This window comes from Arctopsyche grandis, chromosome 3 (assembly GCF_051622035.1).
Source record: "Arctopsyche grandis isolate Sample6627 chromosome 3, ASM5162203v2, whole genome shotgun sequence".
Classification (NCBI taxonomy): domain Eukaryota; kingdom Metazoa; phylum Arthropoda; class Insecta; order Trichoptera; family Hydropsychidae; genus Arctopsyche; species Arctopsyche grandis.
In genome coordinates, this window is record NC_135357.1 from 18,391,807 (window position 1) to 18,415,005 (window position 23,199).

The 23,199-nt window shown below is 32.9% G+C and overlaps 2 protein-coding genes across 2 annotated transcripts in view; both read right to left on the reverse strand.

Moving 5' to 3' along the window:
* Positions 1-23,199, reverse strand: part of LOC143909695 (uncharacterized) — a 311,709-nt gene that overhangs the window by 152,794 nt on the left and 135,716 nt on the right. The gene's annotated exons all lie outside the window — the stretch shown is intronic.
* Positions 19,284-23,199, reverse strand: part of Octalpha2R (alpha2-adrenergic-like octopamine receptor) — a 223,323-nt gene continuing 219,407 nt past the window's right edge. Inside the window, exon 6 of the mRNA XM_077427801.1 lies at positions 19,284-19,886. Coding sequence (XP_077283927.1) covers positions 19,284-19,886 — 603 coding nt within the window. The remainder of the gene's footprint in view (positions 19,887-23,199) is intronic.

A 23,199-nucleotide genomic window follows, 5' to 3' on the forward strand; every position in this document is an offset into this window, starting at 1 on the left:
TTTATCGTAACGATTTGAATATTCATATACAAACGCGTACACGGCTGCCGAACGGCTTTTGTTTCGTATCGTCTGAAATTCTGCTCGAATGTGTGGAAAAAGATTTGCATCGTATACACGTGCAGTGTATATGATGTGTAATAACCGGCAAGTACTAGTAGTAGATTGCAAGGAACTCAACTGCACGAGATAACTGGCTGCAGACCGTGCTGGATACTCGTTAAGGGGTAGTTAACGGTGTAGCGCTACAAGCTACGAGACTTAACGGCCGCTACGATCGTGGCCGTAAAAAACGACTATCGACACAATATTGTCGCATACACCTCACTGCTTCGAAACGCAGACGGTATCACTTTTACAGTCTCAGATAAAGAAACCGCCAGAACAGACCAGAAAGTCTGGAAGCTGTAATAAATGTACGGCTTTGTTTAACGGATGGCCCGTCGAAGATGTTGCGGAGTAATTTGGATCAACGGTTCATTGGTTTACTGTCTGGCTGCAAGGTTTTTTATACGAAATTGGCTTGTGAGCTTTTAGGAATTGGTGATTTTCGCGAAAAACTAATTTAAGTTTATGTATTGTATTTTTTTATGACAGTAAACGATTGATTTTTTTTTATTTGGATAGGTTTATTTGTGTCAAAAATAAGTCGTGATGAAATTTTTATTTGAGTATGAATATTTTCAATTTATTAAATTTTCAATCGCTGTGAGTGAATGTTTTTTTTTTATAAAATTCATTAAGTGATTATATATTCGTTTTGGTACGCGAATTTGAATAATCAATATGAAAATTTTCTTTCAAAAATATTTCAAAATAAAGGTACTTAATATGATTTATTATCGACTTATCCATAAATTATTCGCATAAGAGGGCAGACTTGAAAAGTTCCTTTATTTAATACATACATACATACGTTAGATAAAAATATAAAGCTTACAAAAAGGTAAATGTAGATGTATGTATGTACATGTGTATTTTATATATTCTCTTGTAATCTGACCTACTTGACAATTTATATTAAATTAATGCTTTAAATGAAATTTGAGTAAATACGCATACATATTTGTTCTCCATGCTTAGACTATTTCAGAATATAATTTATTGTAATTATTTCATTATTAATGCCAATGGACTTGTTCATTGTATGTATACTGAAATATTTATCTTCATATGTGATTTTACTTTTTAAATTCATCAAAGAATCTATTTTTCAAAACAGATTGCGTAGGAAGACTACATATGAAGATCTACATAAATACATACATATACAATGTACTATGTATACGAACATACATATACAATGGATAATCTTACGTCATAGCGAAAATCTCGGTCTGTAAACTGAGAGTCCTTTAAACTAGTTTTACCGGCTCTTCGCCATTTAAATATTTTTACCCTCAATAATACATAAACCATCATTTTCATTATTCTAACCTACGTATTTCGTTTTCTATCTCTCCTCGTTATGCACTGGATCTTAACGAGGATCTAACCTAACCTAACCTAACCTACGTATTTCGTTTTCTATCTCTCCTCGTTATGCACTGGATCTTATGCAGCATTCTGGCATTCAATGCCCAAGTTTTGCAACTACACGTCATCATTGGCAAGATGCACTGATCGACATTTTTTTTCTTCAGTATCTTGTATTGATATTTCAGAGACTTTCGAAAATTAACCCAAAAAGGAAAAATGAAAAGAAAAACAATTTGACATTTTTAATTATTCAAATCGAAATCAGACTAATATCGAAGTTTAATCAGAGCGGGGCGTGTATCGAGTTTCCAATCCAAGTACTCTTGTACTCGATACTGCGATATACTCAGCCTTTTTTAGGCTACTCGATAACCGGATATTTTAGTCAAATACTCGAAAATAAAACATAAAAATAAATTCAAACTTTGAAATTATTTCACGAAACTATGTATGTGGATACTGGTGTAGTCGATATTTCGTTTACCTGAGTTTGTTAGAATTATCTTCGACAAGTGTTTATCGCACAAGTGTTTAGGTTCGGATTGGACCGGATTAAAAACAAGAAAATAAAAATAATTTAAAGGGTCAAAATAAAATAATGAATTATTGTTTTAAAAAAAATATTACTTCCAGTTTACGAATTTTGACCAAAACCTTATCAGCTCTAAGTTAATACATAAAGAATACAATTATATATTTTCAGCTGGATACGTTCAGGGGTGTGAGCAGAGTAGTGGGCACAACATTTTTGACCTTTCTTAGAGGAAAAAATCCCACTTCCGGTTTATAAAATTTAATGATTTTTTTTTATTTTCATCACATTGATACAAGAATTATACTTAATTTTTTTCGTGACGAGCACACATGTTTAAGGAGTCGAAAAAAATAGTAGAAGAAAAATCGAACAAGAGTAAACTGCCACTTCCAGTTGACGGATACTTACTAAATTTTAGAAATAACTTACAAATAATTTAAGATAATATCTTAAATTTCTAAATATGAAATTCCAGTTGAATAAACCAAACGGTTTCTGAGAAAAATATAAAAAACCTCGATTCTCTAAAGTAAAAGTACTACTTCCGGTTCAGATAAAAATATTTAAAAAATTGAAGATTATAAATATTATTATTTCTATGACATGTAAAAAAAATTCAGTCCGATTAAGTTAGCGGTTTGGGAGATAATTGAATTCAAAAACTTAAAAAAAAAGAGGACACCTATAAGGCGAGGTACCACTTCCGGTCAACTTAAAAATTTGAAAAAAATTTAGGTCGTGTCGATAAGAATTTAAGTAACCAATACTAAGTTTCAGTTTGATAGGACTAATGGTGTTTAAAAAATCCCCAAAATACACAGACACACAGACACACATTTTTTCTAGATTATGAAAACGTGATCAGTAATCGATTCTGAGTTCGAATCAGTCAAAATCTCGAGTTCGAATTTTCGCATGATCACAAAACTTCATCTATTGTTACTACGTACATAGATAAAGTAAAAATTGAAGTAGTCGAATATAACCGGATACTCGTTTTTTTTCAATTTTTACTACCTCGATACTTGGATAATTCATGAAGTCGAGTATTTGGAAACTCTAACCGTATAATACATATGTATGTATGTATGTATGTAGATATGTATGCATGTACATATGTATATCCATATGCATATTTGTATAATATGATGCTTACAGTCATACAAACAAGTAGATCAAGTTCGCAGTACATATGTACATATATACAGTAAATATATAACGACCGGTTCAATATATTATAGATTGTATGTAATTTTGCGTAGAGCCGATCGCGCCGAGCAAATAGAGAGTATGGCGAAAATCGTCATAGCACATTAGTTCCATATTGACCGAAGTGTCACATATTGCGGCGAACACAAAGTGAGAGCAAACATTAGACGCGGCAAAATATGGCGTAGCACCATACAGCGTAGAGAAGTCACACTAGTGTTGCTGTTTGGAATTAGTTTGCATAGTGCTGCTACGCCATAATATACAGATTCGACTCATTGGAAGCGTAGACCGCGAAGTTGAAACATCCCGCAGAAGCCTCTTTTGAACGTGCTCAATTCTAGCAATGAATATATGTGAATTACCTACATACAATATCCACAGCACTTGTTTCGTATATTATTACATACAAATAGTGTCGTGCGTATTTATTTCGTAATTATACGGAAGATGAAATTGTAATTATTCTTTTTTTTTCTTTAACCTAAGAATCTTGTTTTGGAAAAGAGTTTTTTTTTATTTGTATCTAGCTTTCGTGTGAAAAAAATGGACGAAAGACATTAGTTAGTCCATTAGGATGACAGCGAACGAGCGTTTGCACTCTAATGGGAAGTGTAGAATTCAAACAAAGGAGAGTGAACAATGCTGGAACTTTTGACTAAAAAAAACTAAATAAAGAAATTTACTTCTACCTATTGGTATTGATTAGATTGTATAGATTGATAAAATAAATATATCCAGATACATGATACACATACTACATACATAGTTTTTATTTAATTCGACTTCAGAAGAAGCTACTAAATATTATACGTAATATCAAATTATTTGTAAACAAGCTTTGTACTTTTTTACGACCGATTAACGATCTCAAGTCATGTTAGTGACTTCGATAGATTTGATGTCATGAATTCAAGTCATAGCTTCATTTTGTTCTCCAGCTTCTACGTGGTAATATGTCATGCCCGTGGTTGCTGAAACAGTTGAGACTTTATGTTTATGGTTGTAGCACCTACCCGCACAGTCCTTTATCGGCTTCTTTTAGAAAGAACTTTCCGACATCTTAATGAAATCCTTAGCGTATGAAATTTATTGCTACCGTACCTAAATGTGATATTTTCACCTCAGTGAGCGTAAATTAAACTGTTCGACAAATGACGATTTTTTTTTAATTCAGAGACGAGATATGATATTTCTTATATGTAGATCGATGCCCAGTGAACACGAATCTGGTAATAAAAAATATTGATTAGCTCGAGATTCGGAGATATATGTATGCTTTTTTTAAATTGCGCGATTTTTCTATATCTTGGTGTTGTTCGGTCGATGTCTCAAAATCTGTCAATTTTCTGTTCCAAATGAATAATGGAATCTATAATCGGGTATTTTATCTTTCATTTTTAGTGCTTTTCAGCTTTCAAATCTCTCTAAGTAGTCGTCCAGTTCAAATCAAAAGTAAGTATTTTCACTTGGAATTTTTTCCCACTGTTAGTACTATTATATATCTAGTATTTTCTATTGAAAAATGTTTAATGAAATAATGTTTTGGCCAAAATATTTTTTGTTTTCGTTTAAAAGGGTTAATTGGAAGTGTGCTGAATTTTAAATCGGTAAAATTTCCAACTAAAATCTCGTACTATTTTATTTACTTGTATTTACACGAATCTGAATAGAATTAATAGGGATAATATATTGAATTGTCTTTATATGAGAATTAATTAAAATTCCACTTAGAAAAATCATATTTCGACTATTCTTGTGGACTAATAACAAAAATTCGTTTATTTTATCGAGGTAAGCCAGTTATCAATAGAATTTTTGTTATTTATCCACAAGTATAATCCCCATCGCAACGTCCATATAAAAATTTAGAGATAATAAAAATGGATTTTAAAATAAATAAATATTATATAATAATAATTAAATAAATTAATCAATTGAAAGTCAATTTATGGTGGTCGGTAAAGTAGCTCCATCCACCAAACATGCATTGATGATCGGAAATAAGAAAATGCGGCAGCAAAAAGCAATTTGACGATACAAATACTCAACGACGTAGGGAGGCCGCTCTCATCCTGAGAATGTAGGTGCGTATTCTTCTACAAACATCTGCGACGCACTGCAACCCCTCGGTAGCCTGAAGAGAGCCCGGTAGCTGTTTTTGTATTGTATCTGTAATGCTTAGACTGACAAAGTTTTAATTTTTGCATATTTAAGAGGTTCATTCAATAAGGAATCGAGAAATAGAGCCTACTGAAAACATTCCCCAAATGAAATCGTTGGTCTGAATTAACAAATAGTATCATTATTCTCACTAAAGAATTGTTTCAGAATTTGTTTTAGTTTCATTCCTTATAATAGATGCAATCCACGTAATACTTATAACACTCACTTTTATAATAAACAAGCTGTATTACCCGGCTTCGCTCAGTATTTATAATATAAACCGCTTAAACATGACTAATCTAAGAGTAAACATTTTATTTAAAAAAAAAAAAAAAAAAAAAAATCAATTATTTTTTGCCTTTTAGGGCTTCGCCCTCGGCGCCCCCCTGAGCCTTTGCCTTCTAGGGCTTCGCCCCTCCACTCCCCCATGAGCAATTGCCGTCTAGGGCTTCGCCTCCTTTAGTTAATGCCTTTTAGGGCTTCGCCCCTCCACGACCCCATGATTGAATGCCGTTTAGGGCTTCGCCCCTCCGCGCCCTCATGATTAAATGTCGTCTAGGGCTTCGCCCCCATGATCAGTTGCCTTTTAGGGCTTCGCCCCTCCGTGTCCCCATGATTAATTGCCGTCTAGGGCTACGCCCCCCTTAGTTAATGCTTTTTAGGGCTTCGCCTCTCCGCGCCCCCATGATTAAATGCCGTCTAGGGCTTCGCCTTCTAAATGCCATCTAAAGCTGCGCCCCCTTTGGGGCCCCATGGGGCTGCGCCCCCTTCGGGGCCCCATGTGGCTGAGCTCCATATGGCGGCGCCCCATAAGGCTGCGCCCCATAAGGCTGCGCCCCATAAAGCTGCGCCCCCTTTGGGGTCCCATGGGGCTGCGCCCCCTTCGGGGCCCCATGTGGCTGAGCTCCATAAGGCGGTGCCCCATAAGGCTGCGCCCCATAAAGCTGCGCCCCCTTTGGGGTCCCATGGGGCTGCGCCCCCTTCGGGGCCCCATGCGGCTGAGCTCCATAAGGCGGCGCCCCATAAGGCTGCGTCCCATAAGGCACCGCCCCATAAGGCTGCGCCCCATAAAGCTGCGCCCCCTTTGGGGCCCCATGGGGCTGCGCCCCCTTCGGGGCCCCATGCGGCTGAGCTCCATAAGGTGGCGCCCCATAAGGCTGCGCCCCATAAGGCTGCGCCCCATAAAGCTGCGCCCCCTTTGGGGTCCCATGGGGCTGCGCCCCCTTCGGGGCCCCATGCGGCTGAGCTCCATAAGGCGGCGCCCCATAAGGCTGCGTCCCATGAGGCACCGCCCCATAAGGCTGCGCCCCATTAGGCTGCGCCCCCTTTGGGGCCCCATGGGGCTGCGCCCCCTTCGGGGCCCCATGCGGCTGAGCTCCATAAGGTGGCGCCCCATAAGGCTGCGCCCCATAAGGCTGCGCCCCATAAGGCTGCGCCCCATAAGGCTGCGGCCCCTTCGGGGTTGCGCCCCTTGTGGCGCCCCTGGCGGGGCCCCATGAAACTACTCGCCTTGCGCCCCCGCCGGGGTGAATCCATTGAATCGAACAAAAATCAAATCGGCGCCTATGGATCGAAAAAAAAAAATAAATCGAATCACGTGTTCGATGACGTCACCGATCTACGGACGACGAACGAAGGATATATACATACATACATACATACATACATACAAAGTCTCTTTCCAAATTATATATTAGATGAAGTATAGTATCAACATAAATTTAAAATATGTCCAGTTAGTTGGTTAATATTTTGAATTTGAATTAATGTGTTGATATTGTTGAGTCGAAATAAAATGAAAAAAATCCATCTGTTATTTATCGATACAACAACACCGTGTGTGTACAAGGTGTCCCACTTCCTATTAAATTTGAATGGATTTATTCTCCTTGCGCAACGCTTATTTTCGGTCTCACGTATGTAAGTTATTGGTCGGTGGGGACCGGAGTCTGACACTTTTACGGCTAAATTTGGGTAGGGAAAAATTATTTATGTACGGTAAATTTTTGCAACCCGGCAACCACAACTTCAATAAAAATGTTCTCTACCCTTGATTTCCCCATTCCTCTCTAGATAGGTTTTTGAATCGCAATACCACGCAAATATATTTAAAATATTAGACATCGGTCGGCGAAAATGTTTCGCCTTTCTTTTAGGAAATTTTTTTTTGTCCAATTTTCTATTTTTTTCGAGGGTGATTTCTCTTTTTTTTGCATAAAGTGCCAAGGGCCGAAAAATGTGAAAATTAATTAACCTTTGTGACGCGAGGCGCCGCTATCTTCTTTGATTAATTTTAGACCGAGTAGGTACACTCGGTGTTTTCGTCGTCGTTTTCCAACCCTATATTTGTTTCGTCTTAAATTTTTAAATACGAGACAAAAACAAATTATAGCATCTCAATAATAACATTGTCTAAATGCTAAATATTTCGGCGTAATTTGTTTTTGTTATAAAATTTAGCGTTTTTGTATTACAGTCACGCTCCAAAATTACGTTTTAATTGTTCGCTGAGTTGCAATCAAAGGAATATTGTTCTCGGGTAGAAACTCATAATATATTATAATTACCTGGATTACGTTGGTTTCCATTTTACCTTTCAGTGACTTATACAACTATAGTTACTTTAACAATGAATAATATTTTGCAAGATTTTTTGTATTTTTATTATTTTCCATTGATTTATTCAAGTTAACGATGTCTGTAACGTATGTCTGTACATGTATACACGTGAGTTATTATATTTGAAAGTGGCAAAAGTCCACTTTTTTCATTTCAAGAAATGTTTGGCAAAACATTAAATATAAATATTTTACGTTTAACAATATTTAAAAATACTGGTGGCTTGTAATTCGTTTATTCTTCAATACCTTTCAATATCTTTCAAAACTTTAACGACCGACCAATAACGTTTGTCATTGGTCGGTCGTTAAAGTTTTTTTTTTCGATTAAAATAAATTTAATTAAAAAAACAAATGAAGATTTTTTCATGGTTTGACGGTATTCTCACTACTAGACTGTATTTCCATTTCAAGTAACTTTTATTATATCCGTGCTGAAACGGAAGACATTACCAATAGTGGAAGCACTAGTAAGTATGTACATATACATACATACATATATATGTAGGACCATTTTGCTTTGAAATCGTCCAAAATAAGTATGAACTTGGCGAAAACAATTTATTTTAAGTTTGGACCATTTTAGCATTAAATGAATTCCTAATGCGCTACAATGGTCAAAAATATAACAGAAAAGAAACAAAATAATAAATATAGAAATTAGAGATGAAAAAAACAAAACATGTTGCCATTTCCAAATATATCTTTGGAGTATTAAAGGAAAGAGTTGACAACCCTTCGACTTTATTGGAATTTAAATTTTCGGCGCCTGAATGTGGCTTTGCGTCATCATTTACTTTTCCAACCTATTCCTTCGAAAACGTCTGCTTTCAATAACTCGTCCTTGTAAAGGATTTCCGGTTTTTTAGTGTGATAGATGAGCATTTGGACCTGTTTAATTGTCATGTTCATGAGCTGGTCAGTTTCATTAGATTTAACACGAGTCTATTTGAATGAGGTGAGTGGTTTGTAATTTTTATTGTTCTTTTTTTTTGTTATTTTCTTTTTTTGTAAGACTGGTGTGATACTTTGGGTCAACCTGTCAGGTCACATTGGTCATATTATTGTTATTATTATTAAAAAAAGATCGGAACAGTATGGACAAATGCGACAATGTGAACAATAGACGTCATCGAGAAAGATTATGGAGGATTTTTTTTCACCGTCGTAATGGCGGACTTGATTTCCACATATATTGATTACCAAACCGAGCAAAATGGCAAATTTTGAAAACGATTAGAAGAGTGTGGAAAAAAACCCAAATTTCGTCAGACGAAAAAACAATAGAATTATAATAATAGAAGATAAAGTAAAAATATCATATAATAAAATACTACGTAGGGCAGCGATTTCCAAACTGGGAGGCGCGGACTATTGCCAGGGGCACCAAAACTTTTTAATAAAAAAAATATTTTCATACCATAATATCTACAAATAAATAAAACTTCATATCGTAGCTTAGCAGTAAAAATTCAATGCATGAATGTTTATTTTTATTTTTCGAAAATTGAGCGGTTTAAATAAATCAATGCAGGGATTACAAATACATCCACTTGTTCAAAAAAACAAAGTAAAAGCTTTCATTAAAAAGTTGAAGTTATGGAAATCAAATTTACAAAAGAATGAGTTGGATATGTTTTCACTTTCCAAAGATTTCTGGGCCACAGCCCATATTGAAGCAAGTAAAAATCTTTTACTGACCACTTGGATCTTTTAGTGCTGCATTTTTCGAACTATTTCAAAGACCTTGATTTTTTAAAGATTTTGTGGATACAGAATCCAGTTAACTACAATTAAGAAGACGAATTCAAGCTGACAACCATCGAAAAAGAAAAATTGATAGAATTATCACGCGATAACTCACTAAAATAAAAGTTTCAGAATGAAACCATAATTAAATTTTGGATGAATCTTAGTGGAGAGTATGAATCGTTGTATTGCAAAGCAATGCAAGTGCTTCTACCGTTTGTAACGTCTTATTTATGCGAAACGGGCTTTTCGGCACTAGCTGCAATGAAAACCAAATATCGAGCCAGGTTAATAGTCGAAAAGGAGTTACGAGTGACACTCTCCATATTGCCCCCAAGATTTGATAAAATTAGCATTAAATCGCATTAAATTTTGATGTGTTAGATGTAGTTTAATTAGTAATTTAATATAAAAATAAATATACGTGTTCGTATAAATTTATGGTATAGCAAAACCTTTTTATTATTCTGTATATTGTAGTGTTCAGTATTTTTTTTTAAATAAAGGTTTATTATTTAAAACGTGTCTATATTATTATATCTATTAAAAAATAAAATGTAGGGAGGCGCGGAAAAAAAATTTTTTTTTTTAAGGGGGCGTAGTAGCATAAAGTTTGGAAACCACTGACGTAGGGAATGTCTTGCACCTACAGGCAATTCCAATAAATAAGAATTGCAAATAAAAAACATCCCTGTGAGGCCCAAATGGAAGAGAGTAAATCAAAATTTCACATACATATATGTACGTCACATTCAATCATGAAAACAATGACTAACAGACAAATATGTAGGTTAGAATAATATCCGATAATTTACGCTCACAAAGGTGGAAGATATCGATTTCATTACAAATTCGAATAGCTCTATAGGAGCCATTCGAAAAAGAACTGTGCGAACAGGAGGTATAACCATAAAATGATGATGTCTATCACGCACATAATTATTAGGGACATAAAGTCCCAACTGTTCCAGTAACAACGGACATGACGTATTACCACGTAGTAACTGGAGAACAAAACGAATTAATGAGAAGTTTCTCCGAAGTTCAATATAATTATACCCAAGCATGCCCAAAGGGAATGAATTAATTAAAAAATGAGCGATGCTGTATAGTATGAACAGAACTAGTCTTTTCCGTGCAGTGCTGTGTTGTGTTGTACCGAAATGTTGACGTACAGTACTGGTTAATATAAAAGAATTTTGCTTTCCAATGTTTGCAAGATAAAAATGTTAAACATTTATAAACGTGCAACTTTAAAAAAATTTATTACGCCGTGTTTTATTTTTATTTTGTACAACACGCTATTTTCCTTGTACTTTATTAATTTTGTATCCGTAGATACCCACCCTTCACAATAATAAATTGGCTACTAGTTCGAGGGTAAACCATAGTCTTGACATTTCCAATCAATTTGGATCAATTGTCAGTCGTTCGACGTCCGAGCCGTGAAATTTCCATCGTTTCGATACGATGCGATGGAAACGTTCTGCAAGTTGTTTCCCCAGTTGTAGAGGTTTCTGGAAAAACATCGATTTGAGATTTATTTACAATGAAGTTTGAAATTAAGACTCGACCAAAAATCTAATTTTTCAACCACTCTGAGCCAATTATAAATTGGTGGGATTATGACGGTGGTTCAGATTGATTCTGCCCGGTGCTATGGTTTCAATCAAATTAAGCGACGACGCTTGGCTGGCTAATGCCCACAGATTAAAGCGAAAAAAAACCGCTCGCTATTAGTACTTCAAAATTTTTAATTAATAATTATGTGTGTGTTCGTAACCAAATTTCGTATAATAATAATAAAAAATTCATCATTAAATTGCTTTCTGACCCTTGAATATTTTCCGTACAGTTAAAATGCAAATAAAAAATCAATCCAAATAAAATAAAGTAAAAAAAAAAATGCGTCTTAATTAGACACGTAGTCGTGATTTTTTCCAATCAAATATTTTAAGTGATATCAATAACACATATGTAAGTATGTGAATCAAAAGTTCTTTGGAAGTGTATTTACCATTAAAAAAACACAAAAATGTAATTAAATATTAAGAAATTCCTTACATCGAAATTGATTTAAAGTCAAGAATTTATGTGTAGTTTTTTACTTTATTTATCTACGAGTACATACGTAGTAATAATTGATGAAGTTTTGTTTTCATGCGAAAATTCGTTACATAGTACGTGTAGTAGTCATCAATACTCAATGTTTGCAGATATGAAACGCACTGCCTCTATATTTGGTGGAAGTCCAATTTTTATTTCCAAAAACTTATTCAGAAATTGGGATTGTTAAAATTACAATTTCTGAATTAAATTCTATTAATTTGATATATCCAGAATCTCGGAAAAGCCGTTTAATCATATACATATTGTTACAGGTCACTAGTAAATATTCTTAAACGCAAAGCCCTATATTTAATGTTTTTCAAAATATTTCTCGAAATGAAGAAAATTGGACTTGTACCACTTTCAAATTGACGGCTCATTTATTACTTATATTACATTTATTACTTTATCATTTATTACTATGACGGCTCATTTATTGTTTGTGGAAGGGCATGTGCCTCCCTTTGGAGGGCATTCTCAGGATGAGAGCGGCCCCTCTACGTCTTCGTATATTTTTACATACCTCCTTTACGTTTCACATGGCTTTCTTGTCAGTGGTCATCTTTATCTCTTATCCGATCGTTTTCATACTTTGCCATATTGCTCATTTTGGTCATCAATACACGTTAATGTATCGTCTGCCATTACGTTGGAGATAAAATATCGTATACAACGCGTTTTAAACACGCGGAAAGTAAATCTCCCTGACGTTTAATAAGCGTTCGTCCCGTATCTTCAACCTGTTCGCCTTGATATGGCGATATAAGATTTTAATTGTTTAAACGCCTATAATTCACTCTATATTTTATGAAATTTTCTCTATAGGTTCTCATTATCTCTCTTATATATTTAGGTCACTCATATTGTTCTGAACGTTGATAGTGATATATGCGATCGTCATAAGATGCTGGCCGTACATTCGATTTTTATGACTACCTACGCTGCTAACGGTACTTTTACAATAGTTTGACAGTTCCATTGCGGTGTCTTGTGTTTGTGATTTTCGCCTTTAAATCTAAAACTGACCGCTCCGCAAGGATTTATAACTATTTTTAAACCGCTTTGCGATATTTTACGATCTTTTATTATTATATTATACATACTATTGTTTTTATCGTCTAATTGTCTTATTGCTGCTGCATCTTCTCATTTGCATTCTTCAATGCATGTTCGATGGATGTAACTACTCCACCGACTGACTTAAATAGACATTAAATTGATTTATTAATTAGTTATTCTTATTAATTATTATTATTATTTATATATTTATTTATGTATTTTTTTATTTCTTTTTTTTTACTACTTTCCAATATAATTGTTTTTATCTGTACATATGTATATATGTACGTATGTATGTATTATTTATATGGGCGTTGGGGATTGCACTATTCTCCTTATAGTCTGGAATAAAAGTTATTATTATTATTACTCTATATATGTATATATATGTATGTACGTAGTAACAATAGATGAAGTTTTGTATTGATGCGAAAATTTGAATTCGAGATTTTGACTGATTCGAACTCGGAATCGATCACTGATCACGTGTTTGTGTTATAGAAAAAATGTCTGCGTGTGTTATTATGTGTTTCTGTGTATTACGCACTTGCAATTTTTTGTCGCGCGATCACCTATTCGCAAAAATAGAACATACAGTTTTAAGTACGACTGCACGCACATGCGAACAAATAATCACAGCCACTTTATATGGTTTCTGTCGTGCAAGAAAAAATATCGTGCAATCGATAGTCGCAAGTATGGAACCTTAGTCCTATCGAACTGAAACTTAGTATCGGTTATTGAAATGATAATCGATACGACGTAATTTTATTTTCAAGTTTTTAAGTAGACCGAAATACCTATTCTCATAGGTATCCTTTTTCTTTTTAAGTTTTTGGATCCAATGATCTCCTATACCGCTTAACGAGTTAGACTAAATCTTTTTTACATGTAATAGAAATTATAAGCTAATAGAATAATATATATTTTTACCTCAACCGGAAGTAGTACTTTTACTCTAGAGAATCGAGGTTTATGTTTTACTCGGAAATTTTTGAGTGCATTGAACTAATATTTCATATCTAGAAGTAAAAGCCTAATAAAAAGTTATAATATATAAAATTTATTGAAGACCCATAAAGTCCGAAGTGGCAGGTTACTCTTGTTTTCAACTGCTATATATAAGTTTATATACGTTTATCTTATGTATTTTTAATAATGTGAAAATTTTGTGTAAATGCTCAAACACGTTACCCTTTATATTAATAATATATTCAACTAATTCCTCCATTAGATCAGAGCTCAAAGGGTTAATGTATATTGTATAATCTTTGATAAGTTCTGCGACAGTGCTTTCAAATTCGTTTCAAAGTTTTAAGATTCTGCCCAGTACCGGTAGGGATGTATTGTAATATCCAAGCGAGAGGGTCAAATCAATACACAAGTGAGAGTGCTTTTGATGAAATGTAGACATTCTAAAATAAATAAAAGTTTGAATAATTAAAGCCGGTGCTCCATTATAATAAACTTCCGCTTTTGTCTTTGTGCAGGGCGAGAGAGCTCTCGGTTCTTTGCCCGCATCAATTATTAAAGTCCGGTCCTGGGTCTCTCGTCGCGACCGTTGTTACCTAAAAACATAAAGGATCGTGTCGAGAAAAAATGGGTTTACGAATAGAAAATATGCTCCTTTGATAACGGCCTTAATAAACTTTTACGCAACCGGTCCTATCTTTCACCTCTTTTTTTCCACGGAGACGTATCAAGATATCACTTGATTCAATATTGTGCTTCACACCGTATTCCATTATGTTTTTATTATATTTACTTATCATTATAATACATATCGTCAAAAGGAAAATGTGGATTTAACGTGATGTCGCTATATTACATCATTTTATTATTGACACAAACGAAACATCCACGATTAGGTACACCGAACCACAAATAAATAAATACGTATTACATGTATTATACATGGTTGTTTTTTTTAATGATTGCATAAACGATTTTTGCAAGGATACATAAATTTGTTTAAATAGAATTTTGTGCGGATAAACAGTAGCTAAAATGGTTTAGTTCCAACTATTTAAATGTAGATTAAAGGGGAGGCAAGAGAAAGCTTTATCCAACGAGCGGATCTTTTTACTTAATTTCCGCGCGACCTCACTGCATCAGCGAAGCTTACTTTGTCGCGATGGAAAATCCTCCAGAGGCCAAATAAAAACAAAGGTTTTTCTTCAAGAAGCGAAGCCTACTTGCCCCTTCTTTCACTGTTTTTACTTACTCTCAATAATTAGCTATTTTCGAGAAACGCGCTTTATTCAATTTAATTTAACTTTTTGTTACACAAATCGTGGTTTTCAAATACGAGTATCTAAAATAATATAGATGGGTATTCTCATGTATTAAGTAAATTACGATAGAGTCCACGATAAAATTAGTGTTTCAAATGGGAAGAATGTTTGGTTTGGTGAAATAAATGTATGTACATATGTATGCATATAGGTATGTATGTATGTATGTATGTAGTCTCATCTCGTCGATATCATATTTTAATACGATACGTGTGTATACCACAAAGTATAATAAAACAAAAAATAATAGTATGGGAAAGTTATGAAAATTAGCATTTATGTAATTTTTAGATCAGTGGATTTTTATTAATTATCAATAGTTCAAATTTACTTTGTACATTTTACATAATACGAAGTTATATAAGGGTTTATTAGTCAAACATATGTGAAATTTTACATGTTTCCATAATAATAATATATAGAACAGTGGTACTTTGGTTATCATTTTAATGTACATAGTTTTACTTTTTCATTTCATTAAAATTCAATAAGTATTTAATATTATATATTGTTTCAATATATTTTCTTATTATCATTAATAAAACTATTATTATTTTCAATAATTGGGTATACTCATTTGTCTACATTATATTAAGTTAGAATAAAATTGATTGACTTATAAATAAAACATAATTATACAGAATATTCTTCATAGACTATATGAGTTTTTATGGAGCTTTAATTAAATTTACATCAGCTCTTACAGGCATGTAAATATATAATTTTTACAATTTATACAATCCAACCAAATTATATATATATATATATATATATATATATATATATATATGTATATATATATATATTTTTATATATATATATATATATATATATATATATATATATATATATATATATATATATATATATATATGTATATATATATATTTGATACATAATATGTATGTATATACTTGTTATTAATATAATTCAAATTCATAATATTTGCTTAATATACCTAAAGTCTCCCCCTTATTTAATATGACTAACGTTTAAATGGTACATATGTATAGTCTAAAGGACGATTGGGCTATCTATTTTAAAGTAGAGAGGATTAATTTGATATAGTAATAAAAATATTTTGTATCAAAAATTTATTTAAAAAATTAAAGAGCATTAAAAAAGTGGAGCGTTTATTACATTTTTAAATGAATTTGTAAATTGGATTTATGAATGTTGCGGGCTCAGTGCAATATTCATATATCTCAAAATCACAACGATTGTAGTAAACTTTAAATGAAATCTTAACGATTAATTTTTCTTATTTCGAAATATAGAAATATCAATCGTTATGTCATTTAAAGTTTTAACGGAGCAATTCTAAAAGCGTTAAAAACCTTTAAAAAATTTGTGCGCATATCACACAATATCAGTAGAACAACACTAAAAGATCATTTAAAATAAACGTCTGTCATAAATTGAAAAGATGACGAAATCGTTGATAAACCAATAAGCACATAAATACTTTACTTTAAGTAAAAAGGTAAAGTAAAAACATTTTAACTTTTGACACGAAAATGCTTACAGCTTAGCACCTCTCAAGTATTCGTTGCAATAGTTACGTACGACTAGAAGATATATGATATGATATAAAATATAATCAATTTAATAAAAAAAAAAGTATTAGATAAATGATGTCGATGGTTAAAGTAAAGTTATATAATCTTTTTTAGCAAATGGTTAAAGGCATAAAATACGAATTCAAAATTTTCTTTTGCAGATTTCTCCGCAAAAGTCTGGAAGACATTCATACTATGTAGAAATAGTTGTATTTTTTTTTCATTTTATAGGTATAAAATGATAAATATTAAAAAATAAATAATAATTTGTATATGGGTAAGCGTATAGCACAAAAAATCATTTAAAACACCTTTTCTGCTTCGCGAAACACGAATCTAAATTTGACAAATAATGTTAGATAAATGTAAGATACAATGAGTGAATGACTCAAACGACAATTATATTGATATTTATTCAATTACAACTATGTATGAATAAGTACAATATACATATGTATATGTATATACATATGTAATTCTATATTCGGTAAAATCGAAATTATACTGATGCGATATTAAAAATTTGGTGCCTTCCATCATCACATTGTACATATACATTTTATTTATTTAAATTTTTCACTTAAACATTGCTTTATGTCAAGGTCCTCTCTCGAAAATGCATTAGTATCCTAATATTTACAGTTAATCACAATTATTGGTGAACATTACAAGGATATTATACCTCGTTTTTATAATATACATATTCAATTTTTTGACAATACTACAATAATAATAATAAAAACACAACGAATAGACACAATATTTTATACACATATACATATGTATGTATATGTATGTAATTGAACGAATAAATAAATTAGAAACACTTAAATATTACGTACACAATCTACTCATTTTAATATCAAAATGGTACTATTGTACATAGTATTGAATTTTATACCAATATATTTTATATGAAATCTTATGAAATAGCTATGTAATAGTTGGTGCTTATATAGGCACGGTCAAGATTCTTAATTATTATTTTCGCAGTATATATATACACACACACATATATATATATATATATATATATATATATATATATATATATATATATATATATATATATATATATATATATATATATATATATATTTATATTTATATATAATATTTGTTTTAGAATTAAAAGGAAGATGTCTGTTATTGGCTGATGTATTGATCGCAGCGAAAACTGCCGTTATACATGTAAATATAAATTTAATTACAATACAAGTCACTGTGCTTTGTTAAAAAATAAACAATTTCTTTTTTCAATTCACAATTGTATCCAAAAATCTCCACGTGGCACAGAAACAACAATATAATGCTTTACCTACACGTAACTACCATTGTTAAGGTTAAAATTTGTAAACAATACTTAAACGCCGTGTAGATTGTCTGTTTTGTAATTTAAAAGAAGTGAATTAAATTTTGTAATAAATTCAATATTTTTGTACATTGCGAACTGTTTGAAATATTGTAACGCTTCCATAGAGTATTTTTATATTTTGGTTATTAATATAATATTATTTCACAACACCCATAAAAGAATTTCATAAACATTATATAATATGTATGTGTTTTTGTAAAATATCAATATACGATATATATATATGTATGTAATCAATACAGTTAACGTTTATTTATTTTTATCCCTCGATATGAAAAATATTATATAGACTATTCATTACATAGGAACATTTTAAAAACATATACATATATTGCTTTTTTAAAATAATACAACAAGAGAATTACAATTTTTAATGCCTATTCATAATCTGGAGATTAATAAAAAAACAATAATAAAATTTATTTAGTAAATGTCAAGCTCCATATATCGACGAAGGATGATTTATAGTTATTTTAAAATAGTCAGTTTAAAAGTTTGATTGTATTTTAAATATCAACGAATGTCGCTTATTTATTAACAGGATAAAATTTTATTACATATGAAAACACCGTAAAAAAGAATCGGATAATTTATTTATATTATAATGAATATCTTTATGGAATTGTTAATATTAGAACACAATACGTGGCAGCAATTTTAGCATTGAGATCAGCTAAATTCTCACTTAGCGTCGGAATCGTACCTATCAATATTGCCTCTCGCTCTAACAAAAACCACAAATGCTAGAAAACGAAGAGACTCGATATCAAAACTGCATTTATTACTAATCTCGAAACTAAAAGTGTCGCCTTGCATTTGACCCTAAGCATTTACTTTTTAATAATTGAAGTTTGTCACTGTTCATATGATCTGGTCTGTTGAGTGTGTCTGTGAACTGGTTATGAAGGCATTAAATAGACGGCATACCGTACTTATACTGTTTGTGGTCCGGGTTAAAAGCTTTTTTTTTAATTAAAACACAAAAATGCATCGTGTTCCGGAAGCGATGTGCAAAAATCGAAAGTAAAAAAAATAGCACTAGCGCACGTTGTAAAGCCCTGGTGCTGCTCGTTCCTGCGCAAGGCGAATGCGATTCGCCACGCAGCGATAGCAGCACACATAGGCCAAACATCACTTGAACAGTATCCTCCTGAAAGCTCTCCGGAAGTCCTTGTTGAAGATGGTATAGATCACCGGATTGAGCACCGAATTCATGTAGCCCAACCAGAAGGCTATGGCGAACGCCTGCTCCGGAATGAAGCAAATCGAACAGATTGGAGTGAGAATGTATAAGAAGAAAAAGGGAAGCCAACACGCAATAAAGCTGCCCATGATGAGTCCCAAGATGAGCGTGGCCCTCTTCTCCTTCTTCCTAGCTATCCTCCTCTTCTCCCTCTCCGGGTCTCGCGGCTTCTGAACCCTTGGAAGGGCCGGCTCCAATTCCGCTGGCGACGGATGCTTCTGATCTTGTCTCGATCTCGTCTTGGTCGTTTGCTTCTTGCCGAAGATCGGTTGGCACAGACGCAGTTTGAGTGGTTTGACAACTGCACACCTGCTCACTACGCCCGAATCAGAGCTAGAAGGGTCGAATTCTGATACCATGTCGTTGTCTATACCCATCGATGGTGCTCTAGCTCTGTTGGTTGCTTGCACTTCCCCGTTCACCGATAGGGTTGATCCTCTGAGAGGATTGCCGAGTGTGTTTCGGGCTGCTGCTGGTGGTGCCATCTGCACCTACAACAAATTATACTTTTAACATTCTTAAATAATGCTCAATGTAAAACATTCATAAAATTGCAGAACAAGGTGGATTATACAGTGTATTTGTATATGTAAATACGTAGCTTCAAATACGATGTTCATTTTTTTATCATTTATTCATCTTCCATTTTTTGTTCATTTTTTTATCGTTCATCGTATTTGTATCTTCAAATACGATGTTCATTTATTTTACCATGGTGAAAGCGAAATTTATAGTTTTAAGCTTGCACATACATATATAAATTTTTGTAATCATATTCAAATAGAGTGAGATAGTGGTAGAGTTTCTAATCCGAGTACTCGATACTCGGATATAGTTTTTTAGGCTACTCGATAACCGGATGTTTCAGCCAAATACTCGGATAATACTCGAAATACCCGAATACTCAAATTTTTGCATTCCTTTTCAACCACAAAACAAAGTCATCTCACTCTGATATATTTTTTAATTGAAATTAATTTAATTGTAGGATGATTTTATTTTTTGTATATTTGTATTGTTTTGAAATATAAATAAATTTGATTTTACGATAATTTTACTATTTTTTTAATACTTGTAATTTTACTCATTTCAGTTGCAAAAAAAAAACGAGTTCGAATTTTCGCATGATCACAAAACTTCATCTATTGTTACTACGTACATAGATAAAGTAAAAATTAGTTAATTATAAACAGATACTCGGAGAGTTGATGAAGTCTAGTATATGGAAACTCTATATAGTGGGCAAGAGAGTTTCCGCCAATTTGATGAGGAACAGTTTCAACAATGAAATCGGATATATTAGCAAATTCTGATAGGAAACTATGGACTTGGATTCACAAATATCCAAATCTGACCAGCAGTAATACATAAATGCTTCCTAATTAAACTCTTTACGATCGAGGTCAACCCAAGACTTGAACCCGAGAACTGCTCGGTGGTTGGCATTAACGCAACCACCGATCCATACTGCTGGCTCAATAAAAATTATTAATCTTCAAAATAGTTTTTATTTATTTAAAGTCACATATATGTATATTTAAATTAAATTTACTTCCAATGTCCTATCATAATTGTCTACTTTTGTATTGCATTTCAATGCTTCTGTTTTTTCACGTTTCAGTTTTAATATACATATAGTAGCTATTATTCGATGAACATGTGGATTTATTTTCCCATTTGTGTCCGTCATGAAATTGAATTTGATCCAAACGGAACAAATCGCATTTTGAAAATGCCCGGCTGCCAGTTACTCCAGTCGCCCGAGAAGTGGTCGAGTTTGGCACAATGCGATCTCGATTCTCTCCGCGTGTAACGTTTGTGATTTATGATCTTTCCATAAAGTTCTTCCGCAAAGTCTATTTCCTGCGATTGAATTCATTCAGACAATCGGAATAAATAATCCATGTAAGGTTTTTGCCACCGCAAGTCATTTGGACATTGTTTGAATTATACGCTATTACTCTGCAGGTATGAAAGTATTTCAAAACCTACATACATATGTGTATAAATATTTTATATTATATTTATGTATATTATTTTATTGAAATTTGAATTTTTCTGATTATATTCCGAGTCGAATATCAAAATTACTCGTCTTCATTCCACTCGAGTCGGGTTTCCATCTTCAAGGTTTTCCTCTCAAAGAAAACCTGTTTTGTATCATGTCTAGAATATCACTGTCAGTTAACTTATCTAATTATCCACAACTATTTTCTCGACTAAATTTTCTGCATACATTCACAAAATATCTGACCTGAGAATGAACGGAGTTAACGGTTTGACGCTAAGAGATTTTATTTTATTTTATTTATTCTACGATTCCCATGACAAATGTCATCTTTACCGTATTCTAACTAACGACTATCCAAGATTGATACTCAAACAAACATATTTTTCATCGATATTTTGATATTAATAACAGGTGAATAGACATGTATGACCATGTAGATTTTCGTAAGTACGAAGATATATGATATAATATTATAATACTCAGATGGTACTTGATCTAATAATTGCATAAATAGTTTATTGTGACACGTTATAAATTAAATTTATGAAAGCTTGTATGGAAATATGAATATTTACATATGTACATATATGTATTTATGTACATGAATCATACTCAAAGGGGCAATAGTTTCTCATTAAGGGGAAATCTCTTGCACACGGTCTCTTCATTTAAAACAATAAAGCCCATAAACGAAAGAAAATCGTATTTATTAAGGCGACCCTCGAGATAAAGACCACCGTGAGGAGAAAGGGCCGTGGTGAGAGGTGGGAGGGGATGCCCTTCTTCGACACCCCTTCTTCTTTATTTCGTTGTCAGAAAGTGAGGAAACAGCGGGCATAATAAAATACAATATCTCTCTAGCTAGGCATATACCGACTTTGTATATAGAATGAAAGTCATTTCATACTAAGCGCGTATATATGTATGTATGTATGCATAGATATAGGTATGTATTCTTTGTTTTCCTCTTTTGCTATTTTATCTGCTTCGCTCAAACCCCTGGCATATCTTGGCGAGATCCTTCCACAGTCAGCCCTCTTGTTTGCCCTCTTGCGTATTTCCGGGGCGCGAAAAAGTGATATCGATCCTTTTACAAACATCGCTCTCATAATCACCACCCATCAATATCGCGGCCATTGTTACAAATAAACGCCGAAGATAATTCGTTTTCACTCTCATCGGAAAATCTAATCAAATACATTATTTTTGGAAATATCCAATATCAAATTTATTATTATAAAGGTGGCAATAATCATTTTTGTTACCAAGTGCATTTATACAAAACGTATATTGTTATTATATATGTTACAGTTGTAATATATTTTGACTGGTTGAAATATACTCCAACTAACTTGGTATAAACTACCGTTTATAGTTGAAGTGTATTTTCAGTTGTACTATATTTTGACTAGTTGGAATATATTCCGTCTAACTCGCGGAAGTTGATTCATATGGCGAAATACATTCCAACTGGTCAAAATATATTTCAACTGAAAATACAGTTCAACTATAAGTTGGTGCCAGTTTAGATGGAGAGATTAGGTTTTCGTGAAAACGTCACTCAACTTGTAAATTTAGTTTGAAAGTCACATTTTTGTTTTGAACACATTCGTAGATTTATCGTAATACGATCCACATTATTATAATTCGTAATTCCTAGCTAATATTAACGCATTTTTGGATTCTAAAACAATTGCAAAGCACCAGAGCAGTCAAAACTCAACTGTTAAATTACAACTGGCGCACATTGTTGAAAGTGTATTTGCGCTGGATGAGTTGCAATTGTATTCGAA